At 41.7% G+C, this 21,886-nt stretch overlaps 8 protein-coding genes across 8 annotated transcripts; 3 read left to right on the top strand and 5 right to left on the bottom strand.

Annotated features, from left to right (window-relative positions):
- Positions 1-713: 713 nt before the first annotated feature.
- EAE98_010425 (uncharacterized protein) lies at positions 714-3,082 on the top strand (the record flags this gene model as incomplete). Its single annotated transcript, XM_038958046.1, has 14 exons — positions 714-812; positions 861-907; positions 954-1,001; positions 1,143-1,161; positions 1,211-1,246; positions 1,301-1,419; positions 1,470-1,526; positions 1,576-1,600; positions 1,650-1,735; positions 1,809-1,880; positions 1,976-2,006; positions 2,067-2,207; positions 2,353-2,486; positions 2,653-3,082. 14 exons carry the CDS (start codon positions 714-716, stop codon positions 3,080-3,082), a joined length of 1,344 nt encoding a protein of 447 aa, XP_038805609.1.
- An 829-nt stretch (positions 3,083-3,911) lies between these two features.
- EAE98_010424 (uncharacterized protein) lies at positions 3,912-6,358 on the bottom strand. The gene is made up of 9 exons (XM_038958045.1): positions 5,960-6,358; positions 5,656-5,894; positions 5,392-5,526; positions 5,178-5,342; positions 4,760-5,101; positions 4,679-4,704; positions 4,540-4,624; positions 4,307-4,476; positions 3,912-4,109 (listed from the first exon to the last, which is right to left on the bottom strand). Exons 1-9 carry the CDS (start codon positions 6,180-6,182, stop codon positions 3,947-3,949), a joined length of 1,548 nt encoding a protein of 515 aa, XP_038805608.1. The 5' UTR covers positions 6,183-6,358; the 3' UTR covers positions 3,912-3,946.
- An 831-nt stretch (positions 6,359-7,189) lies between these two features.
- EAE98_010423 (uncharacterized protein) lies at positions 7,190-8,497 on the bottom strand. The gene is made up of 3 exons (XM_038958044.1): positions 7,902-8,497; positions 7,445-7,851; positions 7,190-7,382 (listed from the first exon to the last, which is right to left on the bottom strand). The coding sequence occupies exons 1-3, from the start codon at positions 8,079-8,081 to the stop codon at positions 7,295-7,297; spliced, it is 675 nt and encodes a 224-aa protein (XP_038805607.1). The 5' UTR covers positions 8,082-8,497; the 3' UTR covers positions 7,190-7,294.
- Positions 8,498-9,407: 910 nt separating this feature from the next.
- On the top strand, positions 9,408-11,523 carry EAE98_010422 (uncharacterized protein; the record flags this gene model as incomplete). The annotated part of the gene is made up of 4 exons (XM_038958043.1): positions 9,408-9,526; positions 9,679-9,875; positions 10,130-10,565; positions 10,617-11,523. 4 exons carry the CDS (start codon positions 9,408-9,410, stop codon positions 11,521-11,523), a joined length of 1,659 nt encoding a protein of 552 aa, XP_038805606.1.
- A 1,334-nt stretch (positions 11,524-12,857) lies between these two features.
- EAE98_010421 (uncharacterized protein) lies at positions 12,858-15,046 on the bottom strand. The gene is made up of 3 exons (XM_038958042.1): positions 14,730-15,046; positions 14,157-14,664; positions 12,858-14,104 (listed from the first exon to the last, which is right to left on the bottom strand). The coding sequence occupies exons 2-3, from the start codon at positions 14,591-14,593 to the stop codon at positions 13,651-13,653; spliced, it is 891 nt and encodes a 296-aa protein (XP_038805605.1). The 5' UTR covers positions 14,594-14,664; positions 14,730-15,046; the 3' UTR covers positions 12,858-13,650.
- A 295-nt stretch (positions 15,047-15,341) lies between these two features.
- EAE98_010420 (uncharacterized protein) lies at positions 15,342-16,648 on the bottom strand. The gene is made up of 3 exons (XM_038958041.1): positions 16,263-16,648; positions 15,751-16,207; positions 15,342-15,693 (listed from the first exon to the last, which is right to left on the bottom strand). The coding sequence occupies exons 1-3, from the start codon at positions 16,542-16,544 to the stop codon at positions 15,641-15,643; spliced, it is 792 nt and encodes a 263-aa protein (XP_038805604.1). The 5' UTR covers positions 16,545-16,648; the 3' UTR covers positions 15,342-15,640.
- A 472-nt stretch (positions 16,649-17,120) lies between these two features.
- On the top strand, positions 17,121-17,910 carry EAE98_010419 (uncharacterized protein; the record flags this gene model as incomplete). Its single annotated transcript, XM_038958040.1, has 2 exons — positions 17,121-17,363; positions 17,518-17,910. The coding sequence occupies 2 exons, from the start codon at positions 17,121-17,123 to the stop codon at positions 17,908-17,910; spliced, it is 636 nt and encodes a 211-aa protein (XP_038805603.1).
- Positions 17,911-19,205: 1,295 nt separating this feature from the next.
- On the bottom strand, positions 19,206-20,973 carry EAE98_010418 (uncharacterized protein; the record flags this gene model as incomplete). Its single annotated transcript, XM_038958039.1, has 2 exons — positions 19,206-19,498; positions 19,610-20,973. 2 exons carry the CDS (start codon positions 20,971-20,973, stop codon positions 19,315-19,317), a joined length of 1,548 nt encoding a protein of 515 aa, XP_038805602.1. The 3' UTR covers positions 19,206-19,314.
- Positions 20,974-21,886: the final 913 nt, after the last annotated feature.

The following is a 21,886-nucleotide window of genomic DNA, read 5'->3' as shown; positions in this document are numbered from 1 at the left end:
TTCCCAGCCATTCAACTTAATCAAATGCACAGAAAGTTCCTCGGGGACTTTGCGTAAGCCGCCTGTCCCTTTTATCCAGCTGAGTATTGTGCCACGGCTTCTTTACCCGCTGTACTAAGCAAATAATATCACCTGTTTGCATTGGATGCGTTGAGCGAGCGTTGAATTTCTCATTTCCATTGTTTCAAGACCAAATCTTCTCCTTTCTTTTTCAACACTTTCATTTCTTTGCATTCTCATTCAAATTCACCACATTCAATGACAGGTGTGTGATGGCAACACCATTGCGCCAATATTTGATCGCCGACCATATATCATGGTTAGTTACTTTTCGCCTACCTTCGGCTGCTTGCATATTTTGCAGCACCTTGGCGGGATCTGGTTCATCCGTCCAAGCAAAACGGGCCCGGCACTTTGGGACGAGTCATAGATAGCCAGGAATCATCGCTGTCGTCAAACCCAAACTGTTGGAGGTTTCTTTGAGTATCGGAACAAGCTGCAATATGTACTGGTATGCAAGACACGAAAGATGTGGTATTACAAAGTTTTGGGTTGGGGAGATGACCAGTTGAACGAAGATATATTACTTTTATAATAGAAAGACTTTTTCTTTACTCATTTATATTTCATTCGAGGTTTTGTTCTGTATGAATATTTGCATCTCTTCCATACTTTAGTGATTCCATTAATGTGGTTATATTTCAAACGATAATATGGCAACATCGCAAGAAGCAATTGATGCTTTTAATGCAGCTGGCGGAAGCGGTCAAGATACACAAGATGATACAATTTCCAATCCAATCGAAGTTGATGTAATTATCCTACCAGAGTTATTTAAAAATCAAAGCTTACTAGTGAAGGACAACGACGCACTTGAGAATGATTCCGCATTCGGTGGACCTGCAGCGTGGGTAATCACTAAAGTTTTCGAACGTAGACTAAGATCAGCATAGGAGCAACACGAGTAAGACATCGTTAACGTCTGGAATTACTCGATATAGGTGAGTACTTCATGATTCTTGCTGGAGGTACGTAAGCTGATTCAGCTACTCAAGAGAAGAGGTATGGTTCGGCTTTCGTATACTTGAAGTGATCAAACATACTTACACCTTTTAGAATGGTCGGAGATATCATGCTTATAGAGATGGTAAATATCTGATGGTAAGATACATTGTTTGTACCATCTACAAAACAGGACTGAAAATTCAAGCCCAACGATGATGACGAGCAAGATCGCATGGATCTAGTATGTATATGAACGTTCCAATTCTGGAAACCCCGATCTGATAGATATCCAAAGCTTCATCACGTTTTCAATCTTGTTTTAGATGGTAAGCTGTACTTGGCCCCGATTGAGAACCCTCAGCGGGTACTTGATGTTGGAACCGGTACTGGGATTTGGGCAATTGATTTCGCCGAGTATGTTTAAACCTGCTTAAAGGAGAAGAGATTCCTAACTTCGCTTCTAGTCAATATCCTTCATCGCATGTTGTGGGCTGTGACTTATCTCCGATTCAACCTGGCTGGTATGATTTTATCTTATCCTTGTACAAGTGTTTGCTAAGTTACTCGTAGGATTCCGCCAAATCTTGAATTTGAAGTAGGTCGGTGCTATCGCCTTACTAGATCGAAATACTGACTATGACTAGATCGATGATGTCGAAGATACATGGCGTTATAGTCAGAAATTTGATTTTATACACATTCGCTCCTTGGGCGGTTCTGTAGCTTCTTGGTATGTTTTATGATTATACCTGTAACAGGACAATCCATCACGACAATACGTAATGCTAAATATTCATACCCAGGCCTCATCTTCTCGACCAAGCTCGTGATAATCTGAATGATGGAGGGTTTATCGAGCTTGTAGATTTCGAATAGTGTGTCTCAGTTTCTTTCTACCTCTTTCTTGATTCTTCACCCTATAACGCTTCACTCATCACTTGAACCATTCAAATCTAAACTTCTACCATAGTCATGGATACTCAGACGATGGGACAGGAGAGGTACATATTATTCTATGCCCGACGACATTGCCCCTTTTACGTCCACTAACGACTTAACAGCTCGCTCCATCGTTCCAAAAGTGGCAAGCGGGCCTTGATGAAGCATCCAGATTATTCGGCCGAGACTTGAATGTCGCTATGAAATTTAAAGATTGGTTGGAAGAAGCTGGATTTGAAGCAGTGGTGGAGAGACATTGGAGGGTATGTTTTATTCTCTATTTCGTAGGAGGGGAAAGGATGTATATGGGATCTCTCTCGCGTATCGGATGAGTCCTAAGAATTACCTACACTTCTAGAACTCCATGTCTCGGAGGATAGTCCACAAATTTTATTAACCATCATCTAGGTCCCTATGGCACCTTGGGCTCGAGATCGTCGCAACAAGGAAATTGGCCTCTATATGCAACAAAACATGTTAGACGCAACTGTCGCGTATGGAATGGCGCATTTCACACGGATATTAGGATGGAGTCCGGAAGAGTAAGTTTTCCTCTTTGACACTCACCCACTCCCTGTATTCCCCGCTCTCCACTCTTCCTTACCCCAACCCCATCCTCTCCACTCCCGTCTCCCCCTCTCACTCACCCCCCCCACACTTCCAAAACAATCCCCATCATCCCAAACTAACCACCCCCACCAAACCCAGATACCAAGTCCTCGCCGCCGGCGTCCGCAACGAATTCAAAGACCCTCGCGTCCACATTTGGTGCAACATGTATATCGTCCACGGACGCAAACCTCTCAGTAGCGGCGAGGAAACTATTGCGCCTGCGGTGGGAGCACCCGTGCTTTCTCTTGGTGCTGGGTTTGTCTCTGATAGAGAGATGAAGTTGGGAGGGAAGGAAAATAAGGAGAAGAATAAGGAGGGGCAAAATACGAATACGAGAGGGGAGAAAGTAAGCAGTGAGAAAATTGAGGAGCAGAAGAGAGTTGAAAGCGATATCGCAGCCGCGGTTCAAGAAGCGGCGGATAATGTGGTGGCGCGGGGAAAAGGAAAGGGAAAGGGGGAGGGGAGCATGTTGGGAAGTGCATCTGCGACTGCAACGGGTAAGGGGAAGGAAAAAAGTGGAAAATGACTTCGTTGGGGAAAAGGAAAATGAGGTGATGGTGTAAAGAAAGGAAACTCGAATTGGATAGCGATGACAGATAATTCTATAATCTCGATGGGGAAGATATAGCAGGAGGTGAGGAGGTGAGGAGATAAAGTATGGTTCCCAGGGATGAATGATGATGGGTGGGGATTTTATGACTTTGTTGTTTATTTACTGTGGTAAATTTAATTCAATATAGTATGGTGTAGTGAGTAAGTGAGTGAAGAGAAATGGAATGGAATGGAATGAAAATTAAATGATAGGGGATAGGAGATACTAATTAGCTTGAGTATGAAGATATGCATATGCATATGGATATAATTAATGCACTCTCAAACCACCGATAAAGTAATTTGGCCGAGATAGGACATCTATAGAAAGCCATCCCACTGTATATAGTATCTGCACTGCACCAATTCCTCAGTCATAAAAAAACTCTTGATATACTTGTCAATTTGGTACCATCAGATTTGAAAATAAAATAGTCCATAAAAACAATAAACACCTACAACTAAAAAGGATTCATTAATCTTGCTATCAGCTTCCAACTTCCAGTTTCCAATTCCAAGTCATCTCAATATCTTGTCCCACCTCCACAACATCACCATATCACCACCTCACCCCCAATCTCCATTCTCTCCATCTCTCCATCTCTCCATCTCTCCATCTCTCCATCTCTCCATCTCTCCATCTCTCCATCTCTCCATCTCTCCATCTCTCTATCTCTCCATCTCTCCATCTCTCCATCTCTCCATATCTCCATCTCTCCATCTCCCCATCTCCCCATCTCCCCATCTCCCCATCTCCCCATCTCCCCATCCCAACAAAACTTCCCCCCAAAAACCCAACTCAACTCAACAAAACCCTCACCCCCCTACTATCCAATCCCGGCTGGGGCAAAAAATAATCCCTCTTCACCCTAACATCTCTCTCGAAATCCGTTTCGTAGAGACGGATTTCAAAACGCGATATGACAACTGCGAGCGCGAGGTGGATTTCCGCTTTGGCGAGACTTTATGACGATGGGTGGGGATTGTTAGCTAGTGGTTGTGGATGGAAGGATGGGATAGAGAGGAAGAGAATGTTTGTGGAGTTTTATGCTGCGGATTGATAAGGGGAGGGAGGAAGGGATGTGGATAGGATGATTTAGGGTAGGTTAGGTGAGGTGAGGTTATGTAGAGAATGGAAATGAAGGGAAGATGTACATACACCTGGCCAATACAACTTCTTGAGCCGCGCGAGAAAGAAACAAGATATTTTTCAAGAGCGTGGTTTATGCTGCCATTTTCTAAAATCCATCGTTCGGGGAGAAATTGATGGGAGCAAGGGAAGATGTGTTCATTGTGGTGTTGAAGCATTGTGCTCATGCCGATGGGTGTCTATGAGGAGGATTGTCTTAGAAGAGACTTTGGAGAGGAAGAAGGTTGCAAAGAATAACTTACACCGGCGGGGATTTCCCATTTGCCATATCGTAAGTTCTCGTTGGGTGCGATGCGAGCTAGTCGACTTGTGACGCCGTAGGAAAGACTTTTATTCATTACTATCTAGTCATCTTCAGATTGCACGTGAAATCGAACTCACCGTAATCCTTCAAGAGCACAAGCATTCTAGATCTCGAGTCAGTCCTGTACATCCCTCATTAACGATCCCCGACACACTCACCAAATAAACCAATCTCTCCACCATCCCCAGCTCCACTTTCTTCATCCCCTCATGCTCTCTCCTCCCTAATCCCACACCCCTCAATTCTTCTCTCAACTTCTCACACCTCACCGCGTCACTAGCTAGATAATACATCAAAATCATCAACGTATGAGCCGTCGTATCCGTGCCCGCCCCAATGATATTGATAGCCTCCTGACTCATATTAGAGAACTTCTTTTCGCTTTCCGGTAAAGAAGAGGAGAGGAAATTATGAAATATGGTACGTGGGAAGCCATTGATAGGGGCATCGACTGGGAGGATGGTGCCTGAGAGGATTTCGCTGATTTGGGTGCGAATTTTCTGAGAAGATTTGTGTTAGCTGCAACTTAGCGAGGGGAAAGAGTTGGAAAAAAGAATAGAGGAAATTCGATAGTACATTATGATAGTCAAGCGTAAGAATAACGCTCGGAGCAAATCTGTTCAGTATCCAGTGCGGGATATGTTCCATCAAGGTATAAATACTTGGAAGAAATTTGGCCCATTTTGATACAACAGATAGAGCAACAAAGGTTTGTGCCCATGAGGGATTGAAATCTGGAGTCTATAGAATTCTGTTAGAAGTGTTCTCAAACAAGAAGGGTGGGATGTACATCGAGATGATTCCAACAACGGTTGGTTGCGTAAAGTGTAACGATATCGGCCGTGTAACATTGAAAGGGAAGACGAATGATGAGCGGTTGATTCGTATTACGGAACTCTTCGAGGCGTGATGAGAGTTTTTCGACCTATAGAGAGATAGAGATGTTAAGACTAATCCGGAACACTTAAAATTGGCGTGAAATGAGATAATTTAAACAGCCGCTGGGAGGAGGCGAATGCTTCAGATTTGATAGTTTAGTGGATAGCAGACTTACCATAGAAGTTAACATAGGGGAAAGGCGATCAATCGAAGCTTTTGAGAAGAATGGATTGAGTGCAGACCTTCTCATTCGATGAATATAGTGATCCTCGGCTCCAAATTCAGTATCTGGCGTGTTAAACTGTGCTGTGTAGAATGGATCTTTGTTTCTCACGCCATTATAAGAGAATAGGGTGTTGTAGTATTCGGGATCATTGATATGAATTTCATTTGGCCCGATCCGGATAATTGGACCTAAAGAGAGTATTCAACATGATGGTACTTGATTTTCCGAGGTATCGATTGGCAAATGGACATACCATATTTTTCGTGCCATTGTGAAATCTTGAGGAAGTACTGGCCTGATTGGATGCATTCATGATAAAATTCCGACCAGAGGGTGACTGCAGGCAATATAGGACCCGGAAATTTGGATAGCGGGTGGAAGTAAAGACGATATATAACGCCCAAGATGCAGTAAATAAGAATTGAAGTTCCAAGAATAGCTACCACGTCAAACCGACTGATATCAGAGGACAGCATTTTCAAAGAAGGATTGAATCAATGACAAACGATCAAAGTCGGAGCATGGCAATGCAGAAGAATTGGGGAATGCAGAGTGATGATAATGGAGAAGATATAAAGACATGACTGCACACCATACTGTATACTATGCTTAAGCATCGTCACCGTCACATGGAGGACAACAGCCTCAACAAATTGAAGCATCAACATTTCCCCCTTGTCCAAAAGCAAGTAGCCATCTTTTGAGAGCGGGGCTTTCAGATGACATACAGATCTCCACGCTTTACGAGCAGCCCAATTGGAATTTGCGTAGATGTTGTAGTTTACATGGCGTGTTGTATTCCGATGTCAATCTAGCATTATAAGAAGTTAAAGTGTCTTGCGTAGGCTAAGTACTTGGCTGGTAAGCATGTAGTACTCATAAATGCATAGATGGTTGCGAGGAGTCTTCTCAGTGCTTCTTTGGGACCTGTCTGTGCAACACATTACCGGTAACAAGAAAAATATGACGGGTAAAGACATTTTGTCAATACCAATTGGTAAGATAGACCACATGAAACAAGGATATACATGTAGCTGTGGTGCCATGATTTCTCATCCTCAGATATTTGGTACCCACCCAGAACAGTTGAGATGGATGCCCGCACATGCTTAAATGCACGGTATTCGTTAGACCATATGTTTGTGACTCGTGATATGCAGAGGAGATTTGCATCGGTATTCACCTCACCCGACAACGATAGATAGAGACTCAACATGATATGTAGAAAGTATGTACACAGAGAGGCAAACTCGCTGACTGCAGCAAAATATGCAAATGAGTTGGCAAGAATGGATTGGGAAGTGATCAAAGAAAGTATCATCACAAAGTGCCAGTGCGAGGTTCAACTACATGCCATGCACTTGCCCGAACCACGCGATTGATATTGTATCTCGGACCGCTACCGAGCTGCACTCGGGATTTCTCATCGAAAACTTGACTAAAACCAATCAACCTACCTTTACACGAATTGCTATTTGAAACCATTTGATGTAAACCAATTGTACAAAGTTATATTAGAAATCAGCCTATGGCAAAGTGTAACTGAGAACCAAGCACCAAAGAACGCCCCTGTCGAAATGCAAGAAGTCTATCTGAACTTGCTAACAATAACAGCAATGATAAGAAGAACTAAGACTGTTATAATGGCCACGGTGATTATCCGGTTGGTAGCCATCCTAAAAGAGGGTGGTCAGCATGACATCCCCGGCAGTTATGAGTGGAGCAAGGGACGATTTACCTACGAGACATCCCCCTCAACGTCTTTACACTTCTATCAACGAACCCCTCGCTCTGTATCAATGTGTCATGTGTATGTTGAATGGTCTCTCTCTGTCTATGTAAATCTGCGAGCGTACTAGCACCAATAGCCTCCGTCTCATGGGCTAATGCTTGACTGGCCTTTAATCTCTGCGAGCTTCGGTCTAATCTGTCAGTTCCTGATAGCAGTTGTTGTCTTTGTTCGAGTTGAACATCGTTTGGATTATCGGAATAGCGTGAACCAAATAGAGCTGATCGGTCGTTTTGTAAAGTCTTTAGTTTCCTCTTTGATACATCCACATCTGATTCATGATTTCGAAATCGTTGGTTAACTTTAGTACGAGTTGCAGAAGGGATATTTTGTTTCTCGAGTCGCATTTGATCAAGCTAGATAAGAGTAAGTACTAGATAGCAAACATTTTATTCCTTGAGCCTACCAATTCATTTGCCTCTTCTAATGCTCTCTCAGCTTGACTTATGGCAGCTTTACGAGGTTCTCCAGTAAGGTCGGGGATTTGGTCCAACTTTTGATTTAAATCGGCTTGAACGAGTTTGAGCTCTGCTTCATAACTGCTGAAGAGCTCCGAGCCTGCATCGGTATCGAGAGGATTTGACATGATTGAAAACGGCAGGTGATGGAATCAACGGGTATGAATGTGACGGGTATCGAAAAGGAGATTTGGATTATTTCAAAGAATAATTATTGATGATCGGTGCCTTCTGATGGCGTCGTAATGTGGTAAAGTAACACTGAGCAAGCAAGCAACGCAATACTTCCTTCCTTCCCCGGTTCAAAGTCAAAGAGTATGAGAGTGTGAGAGTATGTATGTATCACAAAACCATGGGATGGAGAGGGGGGAAATATGATAGATGATAGGTTAATAGTTTTATCTTTATCGTAGAGTAATGTATAATGTACAGTTGTGTTTTGATTATTGTTGTTAATGCATTGACAATTCAAGGAAGGGGAAAGGAATGGGAAACTGGAAGTTGCGACGTCTAAAACAACATTACCAGACTAGGTTAAATGTCAGCCTTGGGGAGTTTAGTTGTCCACGGGTGGCTCAGATAAGGGATGTGGCTCGAGTGTCATGTGATGTGATGGATGTGCCACTTGTCATAGGTTTTTTTATTCAATGGAAAGGTTTGTTCCATCTATGTAGATGTTCTATGTTCTCTAATACTATGTTAGTCTATGTAGGTATTCCTGTTCCAAGATGGATGGGATGGATACTTGCCTCAGGCCCTCAGCTTACTACTTGTTCCTGTCCATTCATCGGCGTTAATAAAATCCGATCATCCGAGGTTCGCCCTTTGAAGCTACAAATGCATACTCCGTTTCCGTACCTACCTACCTATCTGTCTATTCTTCTCGATCTCTCTAGCTACCTAGATAGTAGGATAGTATCGATCTAGTATCGAGCTATCCCGTATTCATCCTCGTCTCTCGTCCTCGTACCTGGCTTAACCTTAGCCCCTGCTATCTTTTTCTGATCTTCACATCCATCCCACCAAGTTTCAGCATCGTAATCGTATGGATTGAAGCTTGAGCACAGATGGAGGAAGGGGGACTAGCTCCGAGAGAGAAGAGAAGAGAAGAGAAGATTGAGAATGAGGAGGAGGAAGAGGAAGAGAGGGAAGGAAAGAAAAACCTGACCATCTGCTTTACTAACAACCACTTGTCTTTTCATCAAAGTTCTATAACAAATCATTCTTCCGCTTCTCCCTTCCTAAAACCTCTATCTCTATCTCTATCTTCTTCTTCTTCTTCTTCTTCATCTACGCCTATGTTTATATTTATATCTACATCTACATCTACATCTAAATATATATATCGAACTTTATAACAGACCACTCAAATAGTACTCCGTACTCGTGTAGTAAACTTCAACCAAAAAAAGTCAATTGAACGCAACACTCACACAAAAGAAATCATTCAAAGAATGCCATCATCAACTAGTTCTCCGAGCTACGAGCACACTATTTCCAATACCAATACCACTACTGCTTCAGCTGCAGCTACCCCCGCCACCACTCAAGAGAAGCCGCTTAGTACTGACATGTGAATATTCCATTCTTTTACATCTTCTTGATTATTGTCTATTTTTTTTTCTTCCCTTTTTCACCTCTTTCCTTTCCTTGTCTATCTTGTATCTTGTATCTTGTATCTTCCTTCACAATCATGTCCGCCGGCCTAACTGATCGATTTCCTAGAAAGAAAGTCGCTATCATCGGAAGTGGTTGTGCTGGAATCGGGGCTCTTTGGGCTTTAAATCGAACGCACCACGATGTTTACATTTACGAAGCTGCGGATCGATTAGGAGGTCATACAAATACCGTCAAGTATCCTCATAATGGCAAAACAACTCCCGTTGATACTGGCTTTATAGTCTTGAATACTGCTACTTATCGTAAGTTATTTACTTCCCCAATCCCGCGCCACGCGAAGGATTTACAAATAGTCCGACTGGCAGATTAGATGCAAGTTTTCAATGCCAGAAAGCAAGCCAATATTTGAAATAGACTCGGTATTTCATATCAATTGGATCTCTTGATCGAATTGAGAATTTGGAAGCATCTGATTGTTGGACTGCAGTCCGAACTATCAAACAACCATGGCCATATAACATATAAGCTGACAAACATATTATAGCGAATTTCATAGCTTTCCTGAATACCCTCAATGTTCCTACCGTACGTACTGAAATGACCTTTGGGGTCTCTCGAGATAAGGGATTATTCGAATGGTCAGGAACCTCGCTCTCATCAGTATTCGCACAACGAAAGAACCTCTTCTCGTTAAGGATGTGGAGAATGATATTCGATATCATCCGTTTTAATCAATTTGCGTTGGACTTATTGAAAGAGGAAGAGAAGAGCGAGGAATATGTGAACGGGTATGTGAATGGGAATGGAAATGGAAATTCAAAGAACATTCATCACGCAGAGAAACAAGAAACTATAGGTCAATATTTGGATAGGGAAGGATATTCGGATGCATTTCGAGATGACTATCTTATACCAATGACTGCAGCTGTGTGGAGTACAAGTCCGGATAAGTGCTCTCTGGAATTCCCAGCCGTCACTTTGGTCCGATTTATGTAGGTCGAAATCAAGGGCATAGTCTATTTGAACATTACTAACAATCTTAGGTGGAATCATCATCTATTAAGTACTGTTGCTGCTCGCCCTGATTGGTTAACGGTAAAGAATGGGGCGAAAACCTACATCGATGCCGTAATGAAAGGCTTTCCACCAAATCACATTTTCCTTTCTACACCGGTCGAATCAATACGCAATGATGATGATAATCGTATACGCTTATGTCTCGAGAATGGCAAGGAAGAGATATTCGATCACGTTATAATCGCTACTCATGGAGATATCGCATATAATTTGGTCCGATCTTCTTCCACATCCACCGAACGTCGCATTCTTACTGGATTTCAAACCTCGAAAAATACAGCTGTCCTTCACTCCGATCTTTCTCTCATGCCTCAAAATAGAGAAGCTTGGTCCGCTTGGAATTATATTACTGCTTCTTCTACTTCTTCAACCTCGAAAACTAGAAATGTTGACCAAGTTTGTCTAACATACAACATGAATATTCTCCAGCATATCCCGACCTCCAAATTTGGCGATGTTCTCGTCACACTTAATCCTTTGTTTCCACCAAAACCAGAACTCACTCACAGTACATATACGTATCGTCATCCACTCTATAATACACGTGCTATAACCTCTCAATCCCAACTTCCGGAAATTCAAAACACAAGAAACATATCTTACTGTGGAGCATGGACCAAGTACGGATTTCATGAAGATGGCTTCAGTAGTGGAATCAAGGTAGCAATGGATCATCTGGGTGCTACTCTTCCGTTCGAGTTTAAGGATAGTACCTTTAGTCGAGGTAAACGTCCTGTACTTGGATTGAGTGATTTGATCTTGAGGATATTTATTTTGGCTATTCAATGGTTCGTGGTTAATATACTGGAGAGAATCCTATTTATTGAGAGAAGTCAATCTCAAGTGGATGTCAAAAGGAAGAAGTTTGTGTGAGTTGCTATGGATGAGTAGGCTATCGAGAATCAAAAAGAATTTGATGACCTGGGAGAATGAAAGGAAGATTGTACATGCTTGATATTTATGAGGAGTATGGAGTATTGGGAAAAGTACCATTGTTAGGTTTATAGCGACGCTCTAAGATGTATATTTACATTACATAATACCATGTTGTTCAAAGAACTAGAATTGGTATTGAAGTGTCGTTTTATTGAAATAGTAACATAGTCATATAGTTGCATAGCATAGTATAGTATACCTAGTGTAGTATAATCTCCACACAACAAAATAATTACGTACCTACCCCTAAAGACTCAATATTGTATCATCCCATCCCATGTAAGTAACTCTTCTTTTATACTTGCACTCGCTTTGTAATATATAAATATATATATATACCTACCTATACATACTATCCTATCCCATCCCATCTCATGCCCTTTCCTCTCATCACAATCAAAATCAAAATCAAAATCAAAATCAAAATCAAAATCAAAATCAAAATCAAAATCAAAATCAAAATCAAAATCAAAATCAAAATCAAAATCAAAATCAAAATCAAAATCAAAATCAAAATCAAAATCAAAATCAAACTCTAAGAAACCATGAATATCTCTATTCTTAAAACCACCGCCGTACTTTTTTATTTTTTTATTTTTTCCTTCTTCTAATAATTGTTCTCCTCTTCTTCCTTATCCCCTAGACTGCCAACAGAGGACACCTCGCTCTATTGACCAATCAGAACATCAGAAATTTGAGAATTCTCATTATCGAAATCTAAGGTTTTTATAATAATTATCAACTGTTTATAATAATATCTTTTAAAATCATTTTATAATTATTTTTTAATAAAAAAAACATAGATATATATTTGATATATTTATTATTATTTTCTTAATAAATTTCAAATTTCAAATTTAATATAAAGGCTTTTTATTATAATATTATTTATTGAATTATTGATGGTTGAGCTCGTGTACGGACCAATTAAGGTGTCCTAAGCCGGTAGTCTAGGGGATAATTCCTCTTTTTCTACTCATCGGTCTCCTCTTCTTCCTGAAAATCACAAACTATATATTATATATTATATATTATACCTCAACACTTCTTAATGAATCCTAAAATCTTCTTTAAACCTTTATACTCAATAAATCTTTATCTATTTACTTACTTACTATTACTGATTCACTCACTCACTTACTCATTCATTTACTCATTTACTCATTTACTCACTCACTCACTCACTCCTACATCCTCTCCCCGAGCCCTCAATACAAACACAAACACATCCTTATAAATACTTCCCAATCCACAATCCAAGCACCATTCAGAAAATTAAATTAACATTCATCTACCTACCTACCTATCCTACTAAGTACTAGGTCCTAGGTCAGGGTCTCTTTATCCTCCAACCATTACTCTCCCTAAATATCTATTCCAGTAACTTCAAGCCAATATTCATACTTTCCCACGGCCATTGACGATTCTTGTTCCACCACCGTCCGAGCATTTCATTCCACTCCATTTCAACGCCATGCCATCCTATCCCATCATATCCGTAAAAAAAATAAGAAATGCATACCCATACCCATACCCGTACCCATAATCCATCCATACCTAGGCAATGCCATCCCAATACAAATGAAAATCATCAAAACATTTAACTTTCCACTACCATAAAATCCCATTTTGCATCTCATCTCATCTCATCTCAGAACTCCATCCATGAAGCAAATTCATCCCGTGGACCCTTGTGCGCGTATCGTGAATCCTATCATATCCTATCCCGTTCATTTACCCAGTATCCCAATCCGTAAAAATCCACATGCGCGTCATGAACTCGAATGGTATAGTACTGTATCCTATTTTACCATCTCAAAACTCCATCCAAATAACAATCATGCGTATATTCGTAATCCTGAATCGGTGTAAAGAAAATCTATCCGATTGTAACATTCCAACAGCGTACTATCACCCAACTATTCGAATCGATTCATTCAAACCGCCACATCAACTCGAGACAATGACGAAATGGCGATATGAGGAAGAAGATTATCTGGCGTGCGTTACATTTCTCTAGGTTGTGTTTGTCTTTATGTTTGTAGGGCGATTGTCGCTCTAACTCTACAAGGAGTTAGAAGAAGGTACTTGTTGCGCTCTTCTTGCTGCTCGACGTTCCTGTCTCGCTCGACTCTCCCTATCGAATCTTGGCTGCTCATACCATTTAAAGGTATGACCATCTTCTCTCTTCACATCGATCATTCTCCTGCCTCTCTCAAACTGTTTCCTGTAATTTCTCCCACAGCTTCCACAATAATTCGGATCCGACTCTTCACGCTCCGTGAACATTTGACATTGTCCAGCGCAAAAGGTAAGATGTGATGGCATGAAACTCGCGAGATGAAAATGCAATTCGCAATGTGCTGGGAAGAAAGCGACAGGACAACAGTGACGACATGAACGTTGGGGCCCAGGTATGACGGGAAATGTACTCTCCGGTCGACCCATCGCAAGAGGTGGGTTGAAATCAAGAATTTGATGACGACCATGTGACAGATAGACGTTGCGAATATATTTACTATATAAAAAGTTAATGAATGATCATACGATGGATTTTGGGTAGTACAAACTTCAAGAGACTGAAGCAGACTGCATCGATGGGATTAAGATACTTGAAGATTCCCATGACAATCTCAGGGGGTGTAGTAATGAATGGTTTATGCTTCTTCTCAACAAACTCTAGTTTATCCTTTATAATTGATGAGTCCTCATCGCTATAAGGAGGAGATATAGGTGATACTGCAGGGGTTAGTGCCAAGGGAAAGACCATTTTGAGAATCTCTTCCTCAAATGGTTTCAAATATTGTACATGACTTCGTTCTTCGAACAGATCCGAACCAGCTTCCTGAATCACACTAATCGGAGCGTGGGCCATGTTATAAGATGTATTCGAAGAGGAAGAAGAACAGCGAGATAGCGCAGGAGTTATGTGAGGTGAATGTGTTTTCGTATCATCATCATCAAGACGGATGTTTGCACCAGCCTCACCAGCCTTTTTCGTGGCCATCGTTTGGATGACAATTTTGAGTGACAATTATCAGGTGACCGTTATGGAAATGGTAAGGTAAGATTCCTTGGCTGCGTGGAGAGTGAGCGTAGGCCTTTAATCACCCAAGAACTAGGCAGACGTAGGAATTACTGACCTACTTGAGAATGAAGAACGAAATCCAAATCGAAGACGAAGACGAATTCCGATAAAGAGATATGGAGAATGATGTTGCTGTTGCTGTTATCAATTTCAATATTGAAGAAGAGAAGAACACTTTCTCGGAGCCCCAAGTAAATGAACAGCTTGTTAGTAAAGTGTAGGAAGGCTAAGGTTACTGTAGTCAATATAATCGAGGAAAGGCCGAGCTAATGAAGTAGGGAGTGGTGGAGTGGTGGAGAGGTGGAGAGGTGGAGGTTCAATTGAAGCTTGTTGTTTAAAGGTGTTTAACTGGTCACTAGTGGGTTAATAACTCTGCTTATCAAATTAGCGAGTGAATCTCTTCATTCTTCAACTACTTGTGTCCAGTACCCGTGGACCTAGTAGGTAGTATTTATTAGGTACAATTATATTTTGAATGGATTAATAGATACCTACCTACCTAGTACATGGATACCTACTTACATGGTGAATAATGAATCAGTTATGACATATCTTGAAATGCTTTCCTATTCATGTTTAAATGCCTGATTTTCCATGAAGCTTCTATCATTCATCATCATCTATGGTAAGCCAATGCTCATCACATATACTGCAAGAGACAATTGGTGCGTCTAGGATGCCAACTAGAAGGAAGAAGGGAGAAGGGAGACGACAAACAGAATGTCAAATAGTATCAAAAAGGCAGGAGAGAGAGAGAGAGAGAGAAGCGTTAGTGATAATAGACAGTTAAGCTATAGTAGCTACTTGTACTATAGTAATACATCGTAGAACAGCTGAATAGATATCCAAGTAGTCAAAACTACAGCAAATACTTAAACCGTAGTAATACAAACAACCCGAATTCATATACTCTAAAGCTTTTAGCTCCTCCCAATGCAAATGAATATAATACATCTCATACTTCTTTTACATACCAACAGGCATAGCTTTCAGATGCCCATTCTTATCATATCTAGCCTCTGTTGAATGTGTTAATATCTTTCTGACCCTCATGTTTGAATCAAAAAATAACTTACTGAAAAATGTATAACTCAGAGTAACCTGCTCAATCCCTCTCATATTCGGATCATTAACAAAATCAGGATCGATGTAGAAGAATACTGGCATATCAACCGTTTCCCCAGCATTCAACCTTTGCTCCTCGAAACAAAAACATTGAATCTTGCTAAAATATGGAGCCACTTGTCCAGGCGTCACACTGTATGTTGCCACCCCAATTATATCCTCATCAGATTTATTCGTAGCAGTGTAGAATGCCAATGCCGTTTCCCCTGGTAAAACCCGAACTTCTCTCTGTTGTGGTGTGAATTTCCATGGTAGAACATCCGAAACAGAACCATTAAAGGTTACTCGTATACGTTTTGCAGAAGTGACGGGTCTAAGTCTTTCGGATGGATCTTCTCCCTCTACACCACTGCCGCCATGTCCGGGTGCTTTGATCGGTTGCCCTCCCCATCCTGTAGTCTGGCAGATCTGGAGAGGTATATGTTAGCTAGGAAGTAGTGAAGTGGCGTGTGATAAAATATACCATTTTATACATTGGCACAGAGCCATATGAGAAGGCCACAGTCCCTAGAATAATGCTGAGTGTATAGTACATAGTCGAACTATTCTTTTGTGAGAATGGCGCTCTCAATTGCTCCATCGTTGGTGCTACATTTCCTCGAGGGGTTGAATTATTGGAGATACTTCTGCTTATTGAAGGTTTGAAGAATGGTGTATTTGTTCGCTTTGATTTCGCACATGATGTACATATCCAATTGGCATTTTTGCTACTCAGAGCTCTCGACATTCGTGGTAAAGAATTCATTATGTGATTGGAAAGTTATCTGTTGATATAAAATCGAATCAATGATTGAGAAAGATTATTGACTAGGATCGGATCATGATCGGGATTTGAATGAGGAAGATAATCCGGGCCCGAAATCTGGGGAAATTCTTCGGCATCACTCGGGATGTGTTTACTATCTCTATTTACTTGCTGGGACCAGCAATATGATGTACAGCAATATCGTACAACAAGGAATCCTCTTAAGATATTGAGACAATAACAGTCAAGGCATGAAATCTATCCTTACAATTCAATTTCTGAAAACATCCGATTTACCACCGATGATTGGTATTATACATATCATGGCATTACATTCGATACTGTCAAGAGGAATCTCCTCCTTCCTCTGCAAGTTGATTACAAAGGAAAGAGGGGTGAACCAACCACCTGGCAGTTGAACTAATATCATTCAATGACATCAATGACATCAAGACAGAGCACTGAGATGAATCCAGACAATTCCAAGGGTTATAAATTTCATCATAAAGAAATCATCCATTTGCCTCCAAAGATTGATATAAAGCTCCTCATCTCAGTTCCTTATTCTAATCCATCATGCTTTCACCAACCATTCGCAATTTGCTTGTTAAAGGAAGTCAAAACGCCAAACATACTCCCCGTCTACTCTCCACGTATAGAAAGACAACTTCATTCAAGATTCCAACTCCATTGAGTATTCAAAATCGCAATATGGCGTCCAAAACCCCAAATTCATCGCCCCCTTCCCACGATATGGTCTACTTTCCTCAAATGACCTCGGATCTTCCTGCTTCCTCCCATGAATTTCGTAGAGTACTTGTATGTGCACCAGAAATTCCTTCTTTCCCGCAACATTGTATCATCCAGCTGTGTGCCGTCCATCCCAATGCAACATACTACTCCTCTCCTTTTATTCTCCCCCTTACCCTCTCCCTATCACCACCTCACAAAACCTAGACTAACACTCCCCCAGTTCACAGGCCTTTACTCCCAAGTCGTACTCATGACAATCCCCGTCGGCGGCGACATAGGTGACGAAGTCCACACAGTCGACCAAGCTCTCACCTTTACTTCCGGCACTGGTCTCGCTACCATCAACGGTAAAAACCAAGAGGTTAGAAAAGGAGATTTGATGGTCGTACCAGCGGGTACTCAACATCAATTTGTAAACACAGGGAAAGAACCGTTGATTCTGTATACGATTTATTCACCGGCAGAACATGCGCCAACTACGGTGCATGAAACGAAGGAGCAAGGTGATAAAGAGGAAGATGAGGGAAAGGATGAAGCTCCGGCTTGGTCAAGGAAGAGTAAGGAGGAGAATGAGAAAGAGGGATTGGTAAAGTTGAGTGGGAAGTATGATTAGAGTAGGACAGGAATAAGGAATGAATTGTGAAGTCAGTGTTGATGGGAAATTTGCGTGGTAATAATGAGATATATCTCAGTTGTTGAGAATGATAAGTGTAAAAGGAATGAATTCTGAACAAGAACCTATATTTGGTATTATGATACCGTACCTATTTTCAATACTCTTGAAATTCATCTCGAAAGTCTTCTTCCCTTTGATGACTTTTACACCAACCCTCAGATATCTACACAAAAATCATTCATCCAATTCCAAAGTCGTCTAATAAAAATGCCCCTCCTCTCGGTCCCGCCCATCTGCACCAATGACTAACATCCACCCCACTCCACTCCTCTTTTCCACCCACACCAAACATATATATACATAAACAACTAGCGTCCGTCCATCAAATCAAGCAACAAAAACAAGCAAGTTGGCGCAGTGGAAGCGCGCCGGGCTCATAACCCGGAGGTCCCCAGATCGAAACTGGGACTTGCTATTTGTCGCCTTACATTTTATTTTTGCAACTTTTTTGTTGTGTGGGAAAGGGGAATTGGGTGAAGTAAATAGGACTTTTTTTTAGAGGAAGGAGGAGAGATGTTACATAATTTTTTAATTTCGATTTTTTAAGTTTTTTTCCCCGAGGGTATGGTAGAAGTAGAGAGAGGAGGGAAGTAACGAAGGAAAAAAAAGAAAAGGGGAGAGAGTGTAGTATAGTGAAGTGAATGAAAACTTATTGCGTACTCCGTAAAAGGGGTGGAATTAATCGTTATTATTGTCTCCAAGTTTTTTCTTTTCTTTTTTCGGTTGATAACCCTCAGGGAATTATATACAATCTTAACCGAAGGCGATTTTTCTTCACGATTCTGCATATTTGAGAGAAATCTTATGGAGTCTTTTGGGTAATACTGACGATATTGATAAGATTCGATTTAGGGAGTTCCTTGATCCTGGACTATAGCGCGGATTACGATGGTGATGTTGTTAGAGGAATCGAGGAGAGGATATTGAATACAACTTTTTAGTAGTGGAGTATGAATTGAACTATTGTCTTATAATACAATAGTTCTAAATCCACATGGTTTCAAGAGGATAATGGAATTTGCCAAGTGGATGAATGAGTGAGGGAGAAGCTGTGTGTCGGAACTCGATTTGGAGTGGGATCTGGGTAAGTTTTGGGTTCATTGTATGTGAGGATTTGGAAGGGTTTGAATGTCATTTTAACTTTTGAGATGAGCTTCAGGGGATTCCATTCCGAGAGAGGAAGAAAGCTTTATTATAATTACTTTACAAATCTTTCAAGTGAAATACTTCCCATACAATCCCTAGCCATGTGAGTTTCCCATTGCAACAATTCAAGAACAAAAAAGTAAGGTGTATAATACATGTACACCAGGTTAATATCCCCGCAGTATAAATCAATATTTAAACATCCTTCAAACTCCCAATAATACCCAATAGTGCAACGATAGCCGCAGCTGCCGTCACAATATACAAAGCCAATGTCCAAGCTGTGATTACATCACCGGTTACTGCCATGAACCAAGTTCCTACTATGAGACTGAGAAGTAGCGGGGTGATGACTACGGCGCTGAGTCGATATGGACACCTGTTAATTTGCTCACATGTTAGCATCGTATCTCATCATATCATATAACATTGTTCATCTCAATTTCCATGAAAACCAGGGACCAAAGAAAGAAAAAACAACCCAACTAACCAATCATATACCAACTCCAAACTCCACCTCCCCTCCAACGGTCCTTTAGCCCTCTCTGCACTCTCCCCCTTCCCATCCTTCCTATGACTTCCCTCATTCAAACTCTTCTCCACCCACCCCAACCACGCCCTCCCAACATCCTCATCCCACTCTCCCCTCCCAAACCACGGGATACTCCTCCTCTTCACCTTGTACGCCGCATAAAACTTCCTCAACACCATTTTCTCCTCTTCCTTCAGCCCAATCTTCGTGTGCGCACCGCGCTCAATATCGCATTTATACAGACCAAAACCCGCGAGCGATTTGAGGGAGAAAAAGCGTCGAGCGCCCCGGAGAGAGCGCTCCGCGTGGTGGAGAGAGGAGAAGAGAGTACGGGGGTCGGAGAGGGAGATGTAGGTTTCGTGGGGATCGAGGGAGGAGCTGGGGAAGTAGCCGAGGACTAGGTAGGGGGATTGAGGGGGGAGGAGGAGGGTGGTGAGGGCTTGGAGGGAGGAGGTAGTAGCGGATAAGGGACGATCAAAGATTGGACAGGAATTGGAGGATGCGTCGGGGTGGGATTTCTCGGGTTGTCTCATTTTGCTGGTGAGTTTGTGTAAGCAGGAATGAGAATGAGAGTGGGTGGAGGATTCGTGAGAATCTGTGCTTGCTTGTTGAGAGGTAGTTTGATGGGCGGGAACCAGATGGGTGAGTGTGTCTGTAGTTAGTTCGGTTACCGATTGCTCGCTATCATCCGATTGCGTGTCTTCAGAATCCAATGGACTTGAATTTTCCCCCGTAGTAGATTCTTCCAAAGTCTCAATTCCTATTTGAGAATTCCTCTTCCTTTCCTCCCTTTCCTCCCTCTTATATCTTAACCTATCCAGAACCCTTCTACAAGCCACCCACAAAATCCTCCTTTTCCTCGCCATCAAATAAAGCAACCAAAGTCTCGGTTCCTCCATCTTCCTCAACCACTCTACTCTCTTCTCCCACTCCTTTCTCCGTTCCACCTGCCACCATTTCAATTCCCTGAGTTTGCGCTGGAGATTCTTCTTTTCCTCTCCAAAAGCATGGAACATGGGAGAATACTCCGAGTAATTGTAATTACCTGATTGCAATTGCAGGAAGAGACGAGCTTCGTTGCAGGTGAGTCCCACGCGACGAGCACAGGATTCGTCGGCCCAGAAGAGATTCCCGTTGGAGGATTTAATGACTGCGGGAACGGGTCCGAGTGCGGGTGAGTCGGGGAATTGATGCGTGCTCATTGAGAAGTGGGCATGGTGGGTGACTGAACTCGGGATGAGGGATTGAGAGGGAGAGGTGGTGCTGTTTATTGAGGAGAGGCTAAGGGTGGTGGGGGCACCGTCTTCTATATCGTAGGACATGATGATAGGGGCACGGAAAGATTGTACGATCGATCTCAAGGACAGAGTATAAGTGACCTTCTGATAATTCTGCCCGTGAACAATTATCTAGAGATTGAAGAAACGAAGGCGAAAGAAAGACAGTAGAAGAAACGAAAATGCAAGACGAGAATCTTTCAGAATCCAAAAGTCTGAAGACACTCAAGACTCTGCGATAATGATTCTTCCAAACGAAACGTCGCATCTCCCCTTTATATTCCCACATCCTCCTCCGCGCCTGAGTTGTAGCACCAAATGACCCTTTCCTCTTCATCCTCTCTCTCACCCACCAACATCACGAAACAACTCTCTGGAAACTCTTTCTCTTTCTCATAAAAATTCACGACAAACGACAGTAATTCTCAAAGTTTATAAAAAACCTTCCTTTCGTGTTTTATGATCATCGCTTTTCCTCATTGGTCGGAAGTGATCAAGATGACTTCTTGATCTCGTGAGCACTTGTCCTATGATCTACCGACCGATGGGATTGCAATATCACAATGATAAGTTATGGAAAAGTTAAGAGGGAGGAGTAAAAAGAGATTGTTGGTTGAAATCATGCCTTGTGAATCAATGCTCTTTAAAATTAAGATATAGAGTATCTCAGCAGGTAGTACGAGTAGATGGAAATAGGTAATCTTACATTGTGATAAATGCCTAACTAGGTACATAACCTTATCGATTCCACCATTTAACAAAATCGGATGAACTAAGTCGGGATACTACCTATTGAATTGAGATGGGTAGAGTGATAGATGTAATTTGCAAGGCTTTTTGTTCTCTATTTTCATTTCATGTATTTGAAGTAAGATGTGGTAAGAAAGTGTGCTGGATGTACGAGCAGATGGGGTAACTTCTCTTAGTACCAAGTGGAACGGATAGAATGTGTTGATAG

Source organism: Botrytis deweyae, assembly GCF_014898535.1.
Source record: "Botrytis deweyae strain B1 chromosome Unknown BDEW_036, whole genome shotgun sequence".
Taxonomy (NCBI): Eukaryota; Fungi; Ascomycota; class Leotiomycetes; order Helotiales; family Sclerotiniaceae; genus Botrytis; species Botrytis deweyae.
This window is presented reverse-complemented; position numbering and strand designations above follow the sequence as displayed.

What these genes read in the sequence shown, in the direction of transcription:
- EAE98_010424 (XM_038958045.1), bottom strand. Translation starts at nt 6,182, where the DNA reads ATGCTGTCCTCTGATATCAGTCGGTTTGACGTGGTAGCTATTCTTGGA. An exon ending in ACAATGGCACGAAAAATATG is followed by an intron (nt 5,895 to 5,959) that starts GTATGTCCATTT and finishes TACTCTCTTTAG; the next exon opens with GTCCAATTATCCGGATCGGG. An exon ending in AGAAGTTGTATTGGCCAGGT is followed by an intron (nt 4,110 to 4,306) that starts GTATGTACATCT and finishes ATCGTCATAAAG; the next exon opens with TCTCGCCAAAGCGGAAATCC.
- EAE98_010423 (XM_038958044.1), bottom strand. Translation starts at nt 8,081, where the DNA reads ATGTCAAATCCTCTCGATACCGATGCAGGCTCGGAGCTCTTCAGCAGT. An exon ending in TAGAAGAGGCAAATGAATTG is followed by an intron (nt 7,852 to 7,901) that starts GTAGGCTCAAGG and finishes ACTCTTATCTAG; the next exon opens with CTTGATCAAATGCGACTCGA. An exon ending in TTGAGGGGGATGTCTCGTAG is followed by an intron (nt 7,383 to 7,444) that starts GTAAATCGTCCC and finishes ACCCTCTTTTAG; the next exon opens with GATGGCTACCAACCGGATAA.
- EAE98_010421 (XM_038958042.1), bottom strand. Translation starts at nt 14,593, where the DNA reads ATGGCCACGAAAAAGGCTGGTGAGGCTGGTGCAAACATCCGTCTTGAT. An exon ending in GTCTGCTTCAGTCTCTTGAA is followed by an intron (nt 14,105 to 14,156) that starts GTTTGTACTACC and finishes CTTTTTATATAG; the next exon opens with TAAATATATTCGCAACGTCT.
- EAE98_010420 (XM_038958041.1), bottom strand. Translation starts at nt 16,544, where the DNA reads ATGAATTCTTTACCACGAATGTCGAGAGCTCTGAGTAGCAAAAATGCC. An exon ending in CTGTGCCAATGTATAAAATG is followed by an intron (nt 16,208 to 16,262) that starts GTATATTTTATC and finishes ATACCTCTCCAG; the next exon opens with ATCTGCCAGACTACAGGATG. An exon ending in TCTGAGTTATACATTTTTCA is followed by an intron (nt 15,694 to 15,750) that starts GTAAGTTATTTT and finishes CACATTCAACAG; the next exon opens with AGGCTAGATATGATAAGAAT.